The following is a 19,084-nucleotide window of genomic DNA, read 5'->3' as shown; positions in this document are numbered from 1 at the left end:
AGGGACAACTTTCTTCTATGCTATCTACTTTTCAATCCCATTTCCATATTTTGAGATGATTCAATTAATCTTCTTTGTTTTATTTTTTTTAAGTTTATTTATTTTGAGAGCAAGAACACAAGGGGGGGAGGAGCAGAGAGCAAGAGGGAGAGAGAGAATCCCAAGCAAGCTCCATAGTCAGCACAGAGCCCAGTGTGGGGATTGATCCCATGAACTCTGAGATCATGACCTGAGCCAAAGTTAGACACTTAACTGACTGAGCTGCCCAGAAGCCCCTCAATTAATTTCCTCTTAAAAAAACTTTTGGAGGCAGCCCCTGGGGTCTAGTTTTCTGAACAATACCCAGTAGGTGGAGGTGTACTGAACTGCTTTTTTGCAAATACTCCCCAAAACTAACATTCAGTACTATTTTTGAGCGTTGAATGGATTTCATTATTCAAATATTGCTATAACCCTGTGAGTTAGGTGCTATTTCTTCCTCCTATTTTACAGATGAGGAAGCTGAAGCTCAAAGGGGTTAAGTAACCTGATCAGGTAAAAATGTCTAGGAAGGCATAGATTAGGATTAGAATTCAGGCATCTGACTACAGAGCCCTATGGCATTCTCTGTTTGCTTTTTATGATATGTCCCATTGAATTGTAACTGATCTTTTCTGCCTCTTCAGTGGTCTGTACGCTCCCTGAGGGGAGAGCCCTTGTCTTATTCATATCTGTACCCACAGATGAGCCTCCTTCTCCCACACCCCATCCTGTTAGTCTCCCCATTGGCTAACTTGGTTCCGTGAAGGAAGTCCATGTGGCAACATCAGCTGACCTCACACTGGTGGCTCCAAGTCAGAACCCAAACATTCTGTGGAGGGCAGAGTTTCTTAGTTTCTCAGAGAAATATAGGGCAGATACTGCACTATAACTAAATATTTCCTTTCCTCCATGTGATAAAAGACTAATAGTTTTGGAGTGATGGACAAGGTTCAGAATTCTTTTATCTTTCTAGTTTTGTTTTTAATGGAATGCCCACCCTTATGTTTGCCTTATGAAGGTGAGTTGAAACCAGTTGAACTAGCAACAGGCTTAATGAGTAGCGTCAACCATTGTTTTTATTTGTTTCAGGGGAAGTAAAAAGGGTTAATCACATTTCACTGCTACAAGTTTTCTTTTCAAGGCTATAATCAGTCACAAACATCCACAAATATCACTAAGCAGGAAGGTGTTTCCTCAAGACTGAGAGTTAAGTCATTGTATTATTCATTTGGTGAAATGAGAACCATAGACTGGAGTCCTCTCATCTGCTGTATAAATGTGTCATCTGTTATATAAACCTGTATGAATTTGTTAGGAGCATGGTTCATACTATAATATAATTAGATAAGCATTGCTTAGAAATTAATCCAATATTATTCTGTCTCTGGAAGCTGTCCTTTCTCTTTAGGGACTGCTTTGCCTTTCTTCCATTTCATTTGGCACACAGATATCTTGACCAAACCAGGATGGTGTGAATGTGTCTGTATGACTTTAATTGTAATTGGGTGCACATTTTGGCGGTAGACCCTATGAGTCCAGATACAGATGTTTTGCGAGTATAAAATATTCATTATAATCATCTGTCTTCTATGCTTTACATTTTGAGTCCTCAAGGGAACTCTGTTTACCTCAAAACAGAGAAACTGACCTTGCCAATCTGTGAAATCAGGCAGCAACTCTTTGTGAATATAGATGGTACTTATAAACAATCTCTATTCTGTACAACGGAAATGCCATCTGCACAATATAATAGCATTTCTAATTTCTAATTTACTCCTAATTTCTGTAGGAGTAAAGGGTACTACTGTGGGGCCTTCCCTGGCACTGACTCTCTGACTTTCTGCTAACAGCCCAGACCCCTTCAACTCTGTACTGAATCTGTCAGGTCCTCAACCAGCTCACGTGACTGCAAAAATAGACTAGAAGCCAAATGCATTATGTTCTTGACACCCCATATTCGTGAAAGGGAACACTGGATGCAAACAGAACACCATGCTTTTGCAAATTAAGCCACATATTTCTATGAGGCATTGTAATAAATGTATTAACAACATTTACCATCATAGCTTTTAGATCCCCTTGTCTAATACAAGCTATTTATTTTCCTAAATCTACCTTAAACTTGTCTCTTCTCTGTGATCCCTTTGAATGAACTTCTAGCTTCAAAACCTCCTACGCCCAAGCAATTACCAGAGCATAATGGTAAGTCAAGGGATCTGGGAGGGTGGCTGGGATCCAGGGACTTTCCCAAGGCTGTTGTAGTCTACAGCTCCAGAGGGCACCCGACAGTGGTCAGCACTAATCTGTACAGCCCTTTGTGCAAATTAGAAAAAGAACCACCCTCCGGATCGTTGGGTTAGTCATGATGCCACTCGGAGCAGATTCAAAAATAGCACAGATATCAAAGCATCAGGAAATACAGAAAATCTTAAAAACGTGATTAATACATCCAGCCATCCCAAACACATCATTAATTTTTCTAAAGTTCAGCTATGAATATCTCACTTGCCTGTTCACCCCACTACCCAGAGATTGAAATCTGGCCATGGTATCAGGAGGTATGCATCCTAATCTTTACTTTGAAACTAACTTGTGTTGTGAGCTTGCACTAGAGGTTTGCTAAGACCTCTGCAGTTTCGGGTCCCTCTGAGCTTCGGGTCCCAAGTGCAGGTTCCGATACACAGACAGAGGACAGAATTGTTTTAGATCCTAGAAGATTACAATTTTCTCTGTAACCCTGAGCTCTTGGTTATATGGAAAGATTCCTAACTCATAATAAGGGAAATACTCATTCCAGTTTTCAGCTATCATGTTGAAAATGAGCAAAATGTTTAAGTAAAAAAATGGTAAAGGATTTGGGAAATATAATCTCATAATTTTTCTAATTGAAGTATGATTAACATATAATATCCTATTAGTTTCAAGTGAATATAATCTCATATGTAGGCTAGGAATGGGTGCAACTTCTATAGAAGACACTTGGCAATTCTTATAAATATAAAAAGAATGTATTCACTTTTTGCCCCAGAGTGTTGAAATATACCTGGGATTTATTTTAATCAGGTATGATAAGACATACAGACATGGAAATGATTGTCATGAAGGAAGAACATTATACTCACAGACTCCTAGAAGCAAGAAGTGGGGGAACAAGAGGGGAGAGCTTGGCCCAGAGCCTTTATTGTTTTTGTTTTGTTTTGTTTTGTTTACAGGAATGAATGGCTTAGGTAGGTACACAGAGTAGTGGATAGCTGGAATAATTTTGTTGGGCTCTAGGCTATAGGAGTGGTTCCTCGTTGTCCAGTACATGAATCTGGGGGAAACATTGGCTTGGTGTGTGAGAGTTTGATACAGGAGGTGGTTGGGGTGTGGGCTTTGGATTGGTTGGTTTATATCAAAGGCACACTTGCAGGGGAGTTGTTTGCGATCTGTAGGAAATAGCCTTGTGTGGGAGCCTGAAAGTGACCACGAGAAAGAGTGGTTAGGGAAGCGGGGATGTGCCTGCAAACGAGACTCTCTGCTTGGGTAGATCATGCCTGTAAACAAGATATTCTGCCAAGAGGCCTGCACACAATATCCAAGGTTAATGATCTGCTCGCATACGAGGGAACATGCCCTCCTTAGAAATGAGGAGGCTGGAGTTGTGGACAGGCCTCTTAGTAAACATGTTGTGGTCGCTTCCTCCCTTTGCTCCCCCCCGTCCTTGGAATGTGTTTGGATTCTTGCCTTTATTTGGTAAAAGAATACATCTTGTAGATTTCAGTTTGTATCCAGCTACCGGGGTATAAGAATAAACCGCAAGGGGGCTTGCAGGGAATTTTTCCTCTGGCCGGAGTTGTGTCTGTGTCTGTCTTTTGTGTGTCTTGTCTTTTGTCACCTCGTCCGCAACAGCCTTGGGAAGGTCAGTCTATCCAGGATCAAGCCCATAAATTCCAGAACATCAAAAATACAGAAAATATGGGTATCTGTCTGGTTTAGTCGGTGGAGTATGTGACTCTTAGCCTTGGGGTTGTGAGTTAGAGCCCCACAATGGGTGTAGAGATTACTTTTTTTAAAAAAAAAAAGAAAATTTAAAAATATAGTCAATAGAGGGGCACCTGGGTGGCTCAGTCGGTTGGGTGGCCAACTTCGGCTCAGGTCATGATCTCACAGTTCATGGATTCAAGCCCCATGTCAGGCTCTGTGCTGACAGCTAGCTCAGAGCCTGGAGCCTGTTTCATTTTTTTTTTTTNAAATAAATAAATAAATAAATAAATAAAAGAAATAAAACGTTAACTAACCAACTAACTAAATAAATAATAAAAATATAGTCAATAGACCCAGAAATTTCATTTCATGGACATTTTATTTTAAAATGTGTTTCTCATTTCTCTAGTGCACTTACTCTCATTCTGCTTGGTGACTTTCTCATCACCATCCAGCCTCCTCCCTGCCGTCTACCTGCAATTGCACCCTCTTTCTCTGCCTTCCTTCTGGTCCAGCCCAAGGAAGAGCCCTGTGGGTGTGCCAGCTTCCGTCTCCGCCAATGCTTGGCACTAGGCACTACCGGAAGTTCTCTCCCCGTTCCCTGTAGTATCACAATTTAACATATCATTCCCTTTCTCCTATGAACGTGCTGCCGGTTCTTCCATCTTAGAAGCAGACCCTATCTGTGGATGCCTCAGCCCTTCTGGGAGCTGCCNCCCATCACCAGAGTTCCTCAAAAGAGTTTCTAAAACTGTCTCCAATTCCTTTCCTCCTGTTCTCTCGTGAACTGTTTCAGTCACTCTGCCATTTATCCTTCCCCCACTACCCTTCCCCCCCAATGTCACTAGCACCGCTGTGGCCTAGGTCTCCAGTGACCTTCCTGTGGCCAAACCCAGTTACCAGTTTTTAGTACTCACTATACTGAAACCATCTGTAACTCATTTTTTCTCCCTGCCCCAGTATTTCATTGTGAAATCCTGAAAGCACACAGACGGATAGAGAAAATAGTTGAGTGAACATCCATATTCCCCGTGTTTGCAGTCTACAGTTAAGCATATTACACCAGTAGCCTTTTCACAGTCCGGGTTCTTTTCATCAGGCTGGGCCGACCTTTCATTGACGGGTGAACTTCAGGGCGTTTTCCCGTTCAGTTGCCAAACTCTTTCTGTGTCAGGAAAGCGACAGACGGTGAGGCAAGGCCAAGTGCGGGAGGAAGAATAATTGCCTCAATTTGTCAGATTTTACAAGTGGCTGAATAATGTACTCACTTTGCCAATTGTTCTTTTGTCTGATTTGTACAAACAATGACTCGCTGGTTATTATTATTTTTTTAATTCCAGGTAATGGAAAGGGTGATATACATAGCCCTATAACGAGTAACCGGAGTCCAACAGCCCATACGACACCCCTGAACACTCATACCTGGAATGCAGGTTTGTGGAATTGCATTCAATTTTTTAAAGTTCATTTCTTTATGGGAGGAGGGGCAGAGAGAGAGGAAGACAGAATCCGAAAGCAGACTCCATGCTGTCAACATGGAGCCTGACGGAGAGTTCCAGCTCATGAACAGTGAGACCATGACCTGAGCTGAAGTTGGTTGCTTAACTGCCTGAGCCACCCAGATGCCCCTGGAATCGCATTCTGAATCTCCCTATAATGTCATTTTAGCACAGCGCTGCCCACCCTGGAACCGTGAGTGCAACACCTGAGTCCTGAAACTGAAGCCACACTCCTTTCAGCTACAGAGACGGCTGTACTGAGTCAGGGGTCCTGTATCTCTACAGAATAAAAGGGGGCTTTGATAAAGGACAGGAGACAGAGGAAGAAAAAGGGTTAGGGATTACTTTACATTGGAGTTCAAATTATATTTGTTCCCACAGGCTGTGCAATCAAGCCTCCATATTTTTAAAAAGTTAAGGGTGTTGTTTCTTATGGTACTTCTGATTTTGTCTCCCATTCCCCTTTGGAATAACAATATGGTTAACATATATATTAACTGATAGACACAAGTAAAATGAAATCTTTTCTCTCCATTTTTAGCACTGATTCCGCGTAGACCTGCTCTTGTTCAAGTAATTGTGATTGCATGTATAGCCTTCAGCATTGCCCTCATATGTGGAATCAGTATTTCCTATGTGATATAGTACGTATATACTAAGTAACATTTACCATGCTTAAGTAAGACATAACAAACTAAGTAGGTTATTATTTAGTAATGATAATAATGATGATAATTCTTATAATCACTAAAATATTATGGTCATTCTGAATTTCCACATCAGGGTTTTTCAGAATATAGATTGTACTCATGTTGGGTCATAATATAAATGAAAAAAAAAATAGGACAGAATACAATTTAGTAGGATAGAAAATATTAGAAAGCATTACAAGTCTTAATGAAAATGCTTATTTTTTAACTTTTCAGGCAAACATATACAGTTATGAGGTAAAATGTATTTCTGACTGTGGATCATGGTCAAAATTTTTGAAAGCCACTGTCTGAGATGGTGGCATCCTTCCAAAACATGGTGTTCCTTGGAAGGAACCTTAGTGTAAAGCAGAAAAGAGTGATCATTCTCTTTTTCATTAGATATTTATTATCTGGGAAAACAGTAGCATTTGGGGAAGATACTTCATCTTGTTTGCACAAATAAAGTTTGTACTCAAGCTTTTTAAAGTGATGTGATCATTTTGAAATTAGTATGAGACAAAAGTGATCTGCATTGTGACATGAAACTACTCTGATCAGAAGGATATACTGATTCCTTCTCTGAGATTCAGTGCCAGGATTCCATTATATCCCATCAGGTCTTGATCTCAGGGTTCTCGTGAGTTCAAGCTCTGCATCAGGCTCTCTGCTGTCAGCACAGAGCCCGCTTTGGATCCTCTGTCCCCGCCTCCCCCCCTCCCCCGCCCCACTCCTCTCATGCTTTCTCTCTCAAAAATGATTTAAAAGATTTAAAAACAGATTGCAAAGATAATGATTCTTTGGGGAAAAAAAAAAGAACAGTTTGAGGGAGTAGTAAATTATTTGCTCTGTTGGAATTGAGTACAAACACAAGGAGTCTGTTGCCATGTGTGGGGTATTTTTTAAGGTGGCCATTTTAGGACCACTTCACAGTATGTCCAATGAAGGCAAATAAGACTAAAGGTAAAATTGAAGACGTTTACTAATGAGAGAGTGTCAGCAGCATGTTTAGTTCTGGGACATCTCAATTTATGTAATTGCAATTTCAGTTTCTTTTCATTAGTGTGCATAAAGATGTTAACATACATGGAGTTTTCCATATCCTCTAGGACTTGGAAAGTATCTAATTAAGTTGTTGAGCTAATGTCAACTCTTACAGCTTTTACATTTGTGCTACTTATAGGCCACAACAAGCTATTTTACAGCACGAGGCAAAAGGAAAAATACATGATACAAAGTTACACGGGCTTAAAGAAATTTTTTAAACTTATTGAGAGAGAGAGAGAGAGAGAGAGAAAGCATGAACAGGGGAGGGGCAGAGAGGAGAAAGGAGAGGGTGAGAATCCCAAGCAGGCTCCACACTGCCTGCCCCATGCAGGGCTCAAACTCACAAAATGTGAGATTATGACCTGAGCTGAAGTCAGATGCCTAACCGACTGAGCCATCCAGGTGCCCCAGCAAAGTACATGTTTTCATGTAATTTTTAGTGGTTAATTTTTTTCCAGAAGTAGGATTTGAAAATACTGTTAGTACATTTTTGTTCATTTAAACCAGGAAAGTAAACTTATAAAAACTCTGTTTCTTATATAGATAAAATATTTAAAGTTAACATGAGGTGAGTTTTGATACACCACTTTTCTTTTTTTAATTTAAGTTTTTCAAAACATTTACTTATTGTTGAGAGACCGAGAGAGACAGAGCATGAGCATGGGAGGGGCAGAGAGAGGGAGAGACACAGAATCTGAACCAGGCTCCAGGCTCTGAGCTGTCAGCACAGAGCCTGACGTAGGGCTTGAACTCAAAAACTGCAAGATCATGACCTAAGCTGAAGTCGGAAGCTCAACCAAGTGAACCAGCCAGGCGCCCCAATACACCACTTTTCAAATTGGTAATACATTATCAATTTCTTTAATATTTTAGAAAAGAATATCCACTTAAAAATACATAAAACATGTATATAGGGACTCATCTTTATTTTGACTCTGGTTCCCATATGGTTCTTCACAGCACTGTTGGATCCTATATTTATGTGAAATTTTGATATTTGGTTTATCATGGATTTTTTCCCATTCATTTCAACTTGTTAAAATATTGAGCTCAAATATTTATCATCATTACTGAGTTTGTTGGCACCCACTTAAATTTTGTAACTGTAATCAAGACATTGAGACAAGACCAGGATTTGGGTGATTACTGTTAATCGTCTTTAGGATCAGGCCAGTTCTTTCTGATTATGTACGTCAAACAAATTAGGAATATATGTGTGTTAGCAAAAAGGAAAACCCTCTATTACTCCTTCTCATGTCAAACAGAAGTAGCTGCTTTTGAAAATACATTTCCAGGGCTGGATCTAGGATGCAGTGAGCGAGGCACTCAACCTCAGGTGCAAAATTTAACGGAGTGCAAAAAACTCAGTCAACAAGAAGAATAATATTTTAATGCAATATTTTATAGAACCTAAATTTATTTTTAAAAATACCCACAGTGAACAAAATGCCAACATTTTATTTTTATTTTTTGAAGTTTATTTGTATTTATTTTGAGAGAGAGGGAGCAAGCTGGGTAGGGGCAGAGAGAGAGGGAGAGAGAGAGAGAATCCCAAGCAGGCTCCTAGCTGTCAGCAAAAGAGCCTGACATGGGGTTCAAACGCATGAACTGTGAGATCATGACCTGAGTCGAAATCAAGAGTTGGACACTTCATCTACTGAGTCACTCAGGTGCCCCCAAAATACCAACATTTTATTTTATTTTTTTTTAATTTTTTTTTAATGTTTTATTTATTTCTAGGAAAGAGAGAGAGAGAGACAGCGTGAGCAGGGGAGGGTCAGAGAGAGAAGGAGTCACAGCCTGAAACAGGCTCCAGGCTCTGAGCTGGCAGTCAGCACAGAGCCCGACGCGGGGCTCGAACCCACGAACCGCGAGATCATGACCTAAGCGAAAGTCGGACGCTTAACCGACTAAGCCACCCAGGCACCCCTAAAATACCAACATTTTAAATACAGGCTCGGTAGCAGTGCTGGGCCAAGCCATATTAGAGTGAACAAAAGGAAAAATCAGTAATACCTGTATGGACTTTATTTTAAAATGTTGATATTTTGTTCATCATGGATTTCTTGGCATTGATTTTTCTTTTGTCAAATATTGCATTAAGGTATTATTTATCTTAAATATATTATTTATCGTGATTATGGGCTTTGGTATCCCACATGAGTTCCTTCCTCACCTCTCCCAGTCCTGGCCTGGAGTCACATTTGGCATTGTTTGTTACTCTTTTTCTGCCTATCAGCACACAGTAGAGATCAGTCTATTTCTCCCTGCCTCCCCCGCCTACCACCATGTACCAGTGACTCCTTTTCAGTCAAAAGTCACAGGATTAAGATGTGATCATTTACTGGGTCACCTGGGTGGCTCAGTTGGTTAAGCGTCCGACTTCGGCTGGGGTCTTGAACTCAACAGCAGCTTGTGAGTTCGAGCCCTGCATCGGGCTCTGTGCTGGCAGTTCAGAGCCTGGAGCCTGCTTCGGATTTTGTGTTTCTCCTTGTCTCTGCCCCTTCCCCACTTGTGCTTATTCTCTCTCTCTCTCTCTCTCTCTCTCTCCAAAAGTAATAAACCTTAAAAAACTTCTCTACATTATTCTTCAGTCGGCTGGTCCAGGCTGAGGAAAGACAGCAACTTGTCTGCCTTTATAACAATATCAGGATTCCGTTACTGGGAGATGCGGATGAGGGCACCGAGGATGAGAGCCAGGACGAGTCCACCTACCTCCTTCCAGAGAACGAGAAAGAGCTGGAAAAGTTCATTCACTCAGGTGAACGATCGACCCACCATTTTGTCATATGCAAAGTCACATGAAAGCTGAGCTGGCAGTGACGGTTTGGTTTTCAAAGGCAAAGTTGGGTAGGATTTAATGGGGTTTGAGGTAATGAAGGTGAATATTTATAGCCGCACCTACATAAGTGAACTGTTCTCATCAAATTACACAGAGGGGCAAACAGCCACGGACTGCAGTGCCCAGGACCAAACACAGAGTTCAGGAAACAAAACTTGGCCCCACACCAAACATGTACCAGTGCAGCGTTGTTGCTGACGTAGAACATAGCTAGACAGATGTCCTTCCTGCACTGTCTGCCTCCATCTGATGTGAGAACAGGATCCAGGCCCACAGGACAGACCCTTGTGTGCCAGACGCTCACCATCCCTGAAAATCTTTGTGAGGAGAGGGTGGCATGTGTGTTCATATGAACCTGATTTTGTAGGAGTTCGGAGATTCTTGGATACTTGCTTAAGAAATGTCTAGAGCAAAAATATGTAGAGTGCAGTGTCTGATTCAATCATGTCAGCCGTCCCGTGTACGGATCTCCTCTGCAACAGCCCCAGACCCGACAGTCAGAGACAGGCTGCAAGGCTAGGAGTACGGTGGTCATTGTGACTCACTGATGCCAATACCCTTGTCTACCCTTAGGAAATGGTTTGTCAATGTCTTTTCCTTCCTTTGAAGTATAACTTTTTTTTTAAGTTTCTATTTAAATTCCAGTTGGTTAACACACAGTGTAATATTAGTTGCAGGTGTACAATATAGTGCTTCGGCGCTTCTATACATCACCCAGTGCTCACCATGAGTGCCCTCCTTCATCCCCATCGCCTGGGTAACCCGTCCCCCACCTGCCTCCCCCCTGGTCGCCATCAGTTTGTTCTCTATAGGTGGGAGTCTGTTTCTTGGATTGCCTTCCCCACTCTTTCCCCCCACTTTGCTCATTTATTTTGTTTCTTAAATTACACGTGAGTGAAATCATATGGTATTTGCCTCTGTCTGACTGACTTATTTCATTTAGCAGGATACAGTCTAGCTCCATCCATGCCAATGCAAATGGCAAGTTTTCATTCATTTTTATGGCTGAGTAATATTTCATTGTATCTATATGACATCTTTATCCATTTGTCGGGCAATAGTTTTTTAAACTGGGCATTTATAAAGCCTGCATATAAGAAGTGGGTAAATAATTTTATTTTCTGAGTGGGGATGAAATCATTTTAAAATTCAAATTTCACCGTCTTTTTCAGACAGGAATCGTTCATTATATCTTGAGAATTGTATTGCTTGTGCCTTAATTTTTCCATATGTTTTCCCTCACCTCTTCTGTCTCTATTCCTCGTTTATTAGTATCCCAGTAACCTCACGTCTACATTTTAGTTATTAGATCCAAAAGAAGAAAGTATATGGAAAACAGATTGAAGAAAGAACAATCGTTATCAACGGAAGCAAGTCTAGATAATTGTATGCACAGCGTGAGCCTGGAGAATCTATGAGAGGAAACAAAAGAGACACAGGATGCACTAGCCAAGTAGAGCCAACGGTGGCAGGGACAGCCCATGACTGGGGACCGGAGCAGGACTCACTCCTGGAGAGTTCTGTTCAGAGCACTAAAGAAGACAACTGGAAGTATTTAACAGAAAATAAATCCATATGCACAACAATTCTCTCACAGTTCATTAATAGTTATAACTTAATTGGAAAAGAGAAAAATCCAATTTCATATGTGTGAAAGAGAAATTCTCAGGATTTTATTTTTTTCCCTTAAAAACATTTTTAAAATTTATTAATGATTTTCAGGATTTTCTTTTCTTGCTCCTGAGCAGAAGCACAAATAATTTCTTGGGGCAGATTCCCAGGCTATGCTAAGGAATCACTCTCACGATACAAGTTTTCCAGGGATATTATCTATCAGTTCCAGCACCTTGTTTCCCTGTTACTCACAAGGAGACTGAAAATATCAAAGTAGACACCACACTGGATTAAAATGCAAGCATCCCTGTTTTTAAGGAGCTGGGCCCTGGTGAGGAAAAAGGGTCCGCAGGCAAGTTTCTTTAAGGCATGGCCAGACGTGTTGGGTGCTGCAAGCTGGGAGTTGCGGAGAGGTGGGAAATACAAGAGTCAGGGCTCAGTCCAAATGGCTCAGTGCTTTGGAAAATGGTCTGATTGTTCCTCAGAAAGTTAAACACAGAGTCACTATCTGACCCAGCAATTCCACTCCTAGGGTTATATCCAAGAGAACTGAAAACACACACAAAAATCTAGACACAAATGTTCACAGCAACGTTATGCATAAGAGCAAAAAGGTGGTAACCCAAAAGTCCATCAACTGATAGATAAATAAAATGGGAGTCTATCCATACAATGGAATATTTGTCAGCCAGAAGAAAGGTAGAGATATTGATATATTAGGGGTGCCTGGGTGGCTCACTTGGTTCAGTGTCTGACTCTTGATCTCAGGTCAGGTCATAATCTCATGGTTTGTGGGTTTAAGCCCTACATTGGGTTCTGCGCTGACAGTATGGAGCCTGCTTGGGATTCTCTCTCCCTCTCTCTCTTCCCTTACCCCACTGGTTCTCTCTCTCTCTCTCTCAAAATAAATAAAAATTGTTAAAAGAGGGGAGCCTGGGTAGCTCAGTTGGTTGAGTATCTGACTGGCCCAGGTCATGATCTCATCATTCATGGGTTTTTGGAGCCCTGCATCAAGCTTCATGCTGATGGTTCAGAGCCAGTCTGGGATTCTCTCCCTCCCTCTCTCTCTCTGCCCCTCCTTTGCGGTCACTCTCAATAATAAATAAACTTAAAAAAATAATATGTTTTAGTTGAAGTATAGTGATATATAACATTATATTAGTTTCAGGCATAAAGCATAAGAATTCCATGTTTGTTTTTTATGTTTTATTTATCTCTAGGAGAGAGAGAGAGAGAGACAGCGTGAGCAGGGGAGGGTCAGAGAGAGAGGGAGTCACAGACTCTGAAACAGGCTCCAGGCTCTGAGCTGGCAGTCAGCACAGAGCCCGACGCGGGGCTCGAACCCACGAACCGCGAGATCATGACCTGAGCGAAAGTTGGACGCTTAACCGACTAAGCCACCCGGGCGCCCCAAGGATTCCATGTTTTTATACATTGTGAAATGATTCCAATAACTAGTTAATTAATATCCATCGCCTTACATGGTTACAAAAATCAATGGCTTTCTATAATTTGCATTTTACAACTGTTTCTCTGAGATAATATCAATTCCTCATGCATTACCGAACTGTAGTCTTAAGGGAAATAATAATACTTCCCAGAAATGCGATGAGATCATGAATTTAAAATACTCCTAGATTTCGGGATTCAGAGCACCCTTTGCATCCATGCTTCACCTGTGAATACTGCAGACACTGTCCTCTATCAAAAGAGTATTTCTTTCATTGTTCTCTTTTTGAGATCAATATCAGACCTTATAGGAAGTGAATATAAGGACACTGAATAGGAGATATGAATGGATAAAAGTGTTGCCCACCACACTGGACACACCATACATTCTACGGATCCATTTTCGTACTCCGGCTTCAGGCTGCAACCTCCTCCATCTTCCTCATCATGGGCCTGTCTGGGGCATTTTTCCTCCTGTCTCTAAGGGAACTTTCACAGTTCAGTTTCTTTTTTCTTTTTTTTTAATGTTTTATTTATTTCTAGGAGAGAGAGAGAGCGTGAGCAGGGGAGGGTCAGAGAGAGAGGGAGTCACAGACTGAAACAGGCTCCAGGCTCTGAGCTGGCAGTCAGCACAGAGCCCGACGCGGGGCTCGAACCCACGAACCGCGAGATCATGACCTGAGCGAAAGTCGGACGCTTAACCGACTAAGCCACCCAGGTGCCCCTCACAGTTCAGTTTCTAAAACTGGCTCTAATTCTTCAGAGCTCATGCACTGAGCTGCGTTGAAGTACAGTAGGGTGATTTTTATCAGTTGCCTCTACCAGTGGACACATTTTGTGACTAACTCTGGAATATTATGTGCATCTAGGTCTCCAGCTTTTGGGAACATCTGGAATAATATGTTTAGCTTCTGAGAGCACGCTGAGGCTCACGGACTCTAAAATGATAGGTCTCCAAACAGGTTATCAGTTGCTGCCAGACTATTCAGAAATCTGAGCACGGCCTCTTTAGGAAGGAGCTAAGACCCTCGGCAGCCACGGGACCCAGGGCCGCCGTTTCCCAGCGCCCCTCGCGGCGGAGCTGAGCCTTTTCGATTGGAGGTGAGGTGAGAAAGCCCTTACGTGCGGCCTGTGGCTCTGTGGGAACTACATTGTCCAGAAAGCTCTGCGATGGGGGGGAGGAGACAGCATCACCCAGCCAATTAAGGCCCAGAAAACTGGCGTTTCGTGGAAGGCACAAAACGTCGGGGCGGGACTTCCGGCGACTTTATAGTAATCAGTTACTTTGGCTGCGCTGGAGTATCGTCACCGTAGGAAGGTTCGGAGCGTCGGGGTTGGGACCGAGGTGACTGACCGAACAGGCGCAAGGAGAGGAGCCATCCTCGGCGCGGAGCTCGGGGTCCATGGCTCGGCGACGCCGCCTGGGCTGCCCCGTGAGGGGACCGGGATCGGCGGCAGCGTGTCCCCTCCGCCCACAGAGGCCGATGGCAGGGACCTGGCTCAGGTAAACGCGCGGCCCCTGGGCCCACCTCGCCCCCCAACCCCCGACCCTCAAGGCCCGAGCGCTGGGCTCCGGCCAGCGTCCCTGCGGCCCAAGGCCCGGTGTCCGGGCCGGGGAGGCGCTCGTGGGCAGGGACCCCGTGTCTGAGTGCCTGCGTGATGGGGTGCGGGACGCGTAGTGAGGGGCGGTATTGAAGTCTGAACCTCAAGTTGAGCAGCCAGCACGAAGCCGCCACCTGTCTCCATTTCAGGGCCGGGCAGAGGGAGAGGGAGACCTGAGTCCATCGAACCCTACCTTGGACTCATTCATCCAAGACTAGCCTCTTTCAACCTTTCCCATGGCTTCAGAAGCGGCTCTGGAGCTCCAGGGAATGGAGGGTGACTTGAAGAGCCCACGTAACGCCATTTTGAGATTAAGGCCCCCATTAAGGGCAACCTCGGGCTGCACGTAGGAAGCCCCAGTTCCAGGAAAAACTTCAGCTGAAGCCTCCCTCGGACCACCCTCAGGTCAGCCAATCTAAAGAAGCTAAGAAAGACAGAAGCACTCCTGTGGTCTGAGTCAGGGTCTGGGGACTATAGATAACTACTTTGTACAAACTAGCGAATCACCCACCGCTTGCCTGAACCCCACGTGGGCCCTTTAAACTCACCTCATAATTGGTCATTTTCAAAGGAGTCTCAAAGGTCACGATTGGGTCCCGCCAAAAGTAACGAACACCTCACAGATACTGAATGGCCAAAACTGTTGCCATGGGTGCTGTACAATTATGATTAGTACTTATGTGATGATGCTATGTGTACAACGTGTGCACTGTAACACCCCCGTCCCTTACCCCGTAAAAACCCTGCTTGCTATTGTTCGGGGCTTCATCCTGCTGCCGCTGCACGGGTTGACAGGTGAGCCCCTGCTGGAGCTTGTAATAAAGACCCTTATGTACTTGCATCGGTGTCGGCTCCTTGGAGGTCTCAGGGGACTCGCGATTCGGGCATAACAGTCTCAGTCCCTCACCCTGAAACACGTGTTCTGTGGATTGTGCTGTCTTGAGACTCCAGTGCTCTTCACTCGGTCCTTGGGCCTAGGGACCCCAAAAGTAGGGTCCGTGCCCTGGGTTATATGGAGGTGTGCCTGTTCCTGGCAGTCAGTGTAAACAGATGTGGAAGGCTATTTCCAGATTAGATACCAGAGTGTGCAAATTCTTAGAGTTAATACTGAACTCAGAATGGTCAGGAAACCACAAGACTTTCTTTCAGGTGGGAACAAGGAGCAGGGGCGTAGGAGTCAGGACCGCAGTGGCTGCCTGAAAACCTGGGTGTCTACTCTGGAGGTAGTGCGAAGTTTGCATCAGAAGAGGGAAGCGATCGGGCCAGTTAAGCGTCGGACTTCGGCTCAGGTCATGATCTCACAGTTTGTGAGTTCGAGCCCCGCGTCAGGCTCTGAGCTGTCAGCAGCCTGCTTTGGATTCTGTGTCTCCCTCTCTCTTTGCCCCTCCCCTGCTCACGTTCTGTCTCTGTCTCAAAAAAATAAATAAACACTAAAAATTAAAAAAAAAAAAAGAAAAGAAAAGAGGGAAGCGATCTTAAAAGGGTCTTCACAGGCTCCAGCTGTAGGCAATGCTAGTCGGCAGTGACTGGGCTTGAGAAGGAGGAAGGACAGTCCAGGGTGGGGGCTACTGCCAAAGTCCAGGTGAATGATAACGAAGGAGAGCCGTAGCGAGATGTGATTGGATTCTGGATTTGTGTTTTTAAAGGGGCAACTGGGTTTTCTGATGTGAATGCTGAAGGTGTGAAACAGGATTCAGAGATGGGTTTTGGTCTTAAAGAAGTAGGGATGGAGGGACCTGGGTGGCCCTGACGGTTAAGCATCTGGCTCATGGCTTGTGAGATGGATCCCGGACTCAGGCTCTCCCTCTCCCTCTCCCTCTCCTCCCCCTGCCCAGCCCTGAAATGGGAGACAGGTGGCTTCATGCTGGCTGCTCAACTTGAGGTGCATACACTCACACACACACTCTTTCCCCCTTTTCTCACAATAAATAAATAAATAAACTTTAAAAATGAGGTGCTTGGGTGGCTCAGTTGGTTAAGTGTCCAGCTTCAGCTCAGATCAGGATCTCACAGTCTGTGAGTTCGAGCTCTGGTTAGGGCTCTGTGCTGACAGGTCAGATTCTGTCTCCCCCTCTCTCTGCCTCTCCCATCCTCATGCTCTCTCTGTCTCTCAATAATAAATAAATGTTAAAGATAAAAAAAAAAAGTAGAGATGGAAGCTTCATCATCTGCCATGAAGAACTTGGTTATAGGAGTAGTGTTCACTGGGGATACCAGGAGCTGTGTTTTGACCTTGTTAAGAGTCTGAAATGTTTTGGAGGCCACTAAGGGGAGGTGTTTAAGTGGGCAGCCGAATACATAGGTCTGAAATCTGGGGAGCGATTCAGGATGAAAGCATTCAAAATGTGGCAGCTGCTGTGTGGAACAAGTGAATGAATGTTGGTCGCATTTAGGAGGGGTGATCTTCAAGTTATGATGTAAAGCTGTAAAAGGGAGCTTAAAGGAGGGTGGGGGCAGAGGCCTGGGTCTCGGGCCTGGATACCTACTTGGCTGGTGTTACCAAGCTTTGTCAACACAGCTGACGGAGGTAAGTGGTTATCAGTGGGCACAGGGGGATGGGAAAAGGGTAGAGGGGCCTCAGAGACAGTGTTGCCTGACAGGTGGCCAAGGCTTCCGAGAGAAATGTGGGCATGAGCTGGATGGAGAGGCAGAGAATGAGGCAAGATCTCAGGTCAGAGCCTATTCACCATTCTCTATACACACCAGGGTTTTGTGAGAATTTTGGTGAGGCTTGTGGTATTTCATTCATCTTGAACAAGAATGTCAGGAGCACACGTGGAAGAGTCACTAGAACCGGAGTGGGCTGCCTGCCAGCGGTCTGAGCTCTGGGTGAGGAAGGCTGTGACCATTGAGAGGACAAGGGCAGCATAGAGGTGGAAGTGGGCCGTGGGCATCTGAGAGCCATACGTGGTTCTGTGTGGTTGAGTCTGAGGCAAGGAATGGAACCAGGAAGGGAGGTCTTTGTAGGTTTTGGTGCTGTGACTGCTAAGGAAGCCATTGAATGTCTGAGATAATACTAGATCCTATTTGAATATGTCACGCGTAGTCTGGATGCCATCTGCCAAGTTTAACATAGGCCTAAAATTAAGACCCGTTATGGGTACCTTTAACATACGGTAAAAACGAGATGGCAAAGATGGCCTGAGTGCAAGTTCCCGTCCCCACTGTGCTCCTGCAGATCAGCTCTCCAAACCAAACACCCCCCTTTTTATCAAGGACACTAGAGCAGTTCCAGGTTCTCTTTTTGCAACAGGTTTCAGTTTCCTACCAATCCATGGGGTTATGTAATAAGCCGATCACCTCTTCCCATGGGAACCAAGGTACACTTCTCCTTCCTGACACTACAGAGCTTACATCTCAGAGCCCCGGTGATTCATTCTGTTCTTCATTCTTTTCTGGGGTACCACCTCCATGTGGCCCTGTGTGGTGTAGCATGTCTCACTCCTATGCTGTGAGTTTGCGTGCTTAATACATTGCTGTCAGTCTCATCTGGCCAGTGGCAGAGATCATGTTTGTCCATCTCCAGATCTGTAGGGTGGGAAATCCACCCTCACCAGTGGGATGAAGAGATGCTAAATAAAATACGAATAACATGTGGAGAATCTAGGGACATGCCTGGCTACATGGAGTGGGCCAGTGAGGTGATGGTGGCCATGGGCATGTGGCTTCGGGATCCAGAGATGGAAAGGATGTGCCCTATAAAGAATGATGTGTACTCAGAGAGTATACCTGATGATTCTGGAACCTGGTACTGAGAACTTGGCTGTAGCAGGATAATACGAGCAGCTGGATCCCTGTATGCCAGGCCCACAACTTAGATATATATTTGTCCAGCTGCCTCTTGTTGCTAATGTCTGGGCCCCATGATTAGTGGGCCCATGAAGGGGCGCCTGGGTGGCTCAGTCGGTTAAGCATCTGACTTCGGCTCAGGTCATGATCTCACAGTTCGTGGGTTCAAGCCCCGCATCGGGCTCTGTGCTGACAGCTAGCTCAGAGCCCGGAGCCTGTNCTCTCTCTCTCTCTCTCTCTCAGAAATAAATAAAAACATTAAAAAAAAAATGGGCCCATGAAGACACAGTGGTACCAGTGGCACCAGAGCATAGTTTCTCTGAGTTGGAGAACTTGAAGGAAAGTGGGCCTGGGGAAGATGTGTGGGCGAAGAGATTGATTGTGTCTTCTCAGAAGTGGACTTTCTGTGGTTCGTCTGTCCCCATCCCAGCAGGGCACTGTGACCTTTGAGGACGTGGCCGTGTACTTTTCCTGGGAGGAATGGGATCTCCTTGATGAAGCTGAGAGATGCCCAAGCTGAGTGATGCTGGAGAACTTGGCACTTACAACCTCCCTGAGTAAGGCCC

The 19,084-nt window shown here is 44.3% G+C and overlaps 1 protein-coding gene across 1 annotated transcript; it reads left to right on the top strand.

Moving 5' to 3' along the window:
* Positions 1-808: 808 nt before the first annotated feature.
* CUNH19orf18 (chromosome unknown C19orf18 homolog) lies at positions 809-11,650 on the top strand. Its single transcript, XM_077745294.1, has 6 exons — positions 809-1,039; positions 2,182-2,223; positions 5,328-5,420; positions 6,028-6,130; positions 9,817-9,983; positions 11,367-11,650. Exons 1-6 carry the CDS (start codon positions 961-963, stop codon positions 11,480-11,482), a joined length of 600 nt encoding a protein of 199 aa, XP_077601420.1. The 5' UTR covers positions 809-960; the 3' UTR covers positions 11,483-11,650.
* Positions 11,651-19,084: the final 7,434 nt, after the last annotated feature.

The sequence above is a fragment of the Crocuta crocuta genome, unplaced genomic scaffold (assembly GCF_008692635.1).
Source record: "Crocuta crocuta isolate KB4526 unplaced genomic scaffold, BGI_CrCroc_1.0 scaffold375, whole genome shotgun sequence".
Lineage (NCBI taxonomy): Eukaryota > Metazoa > Chordata > Mammalia > Carnivora > Hyaenidae > Crocuta > Crocuta crocuta.
This window is presented reverse-complemented; position numbering and strand designations above follow the sequence as displayed.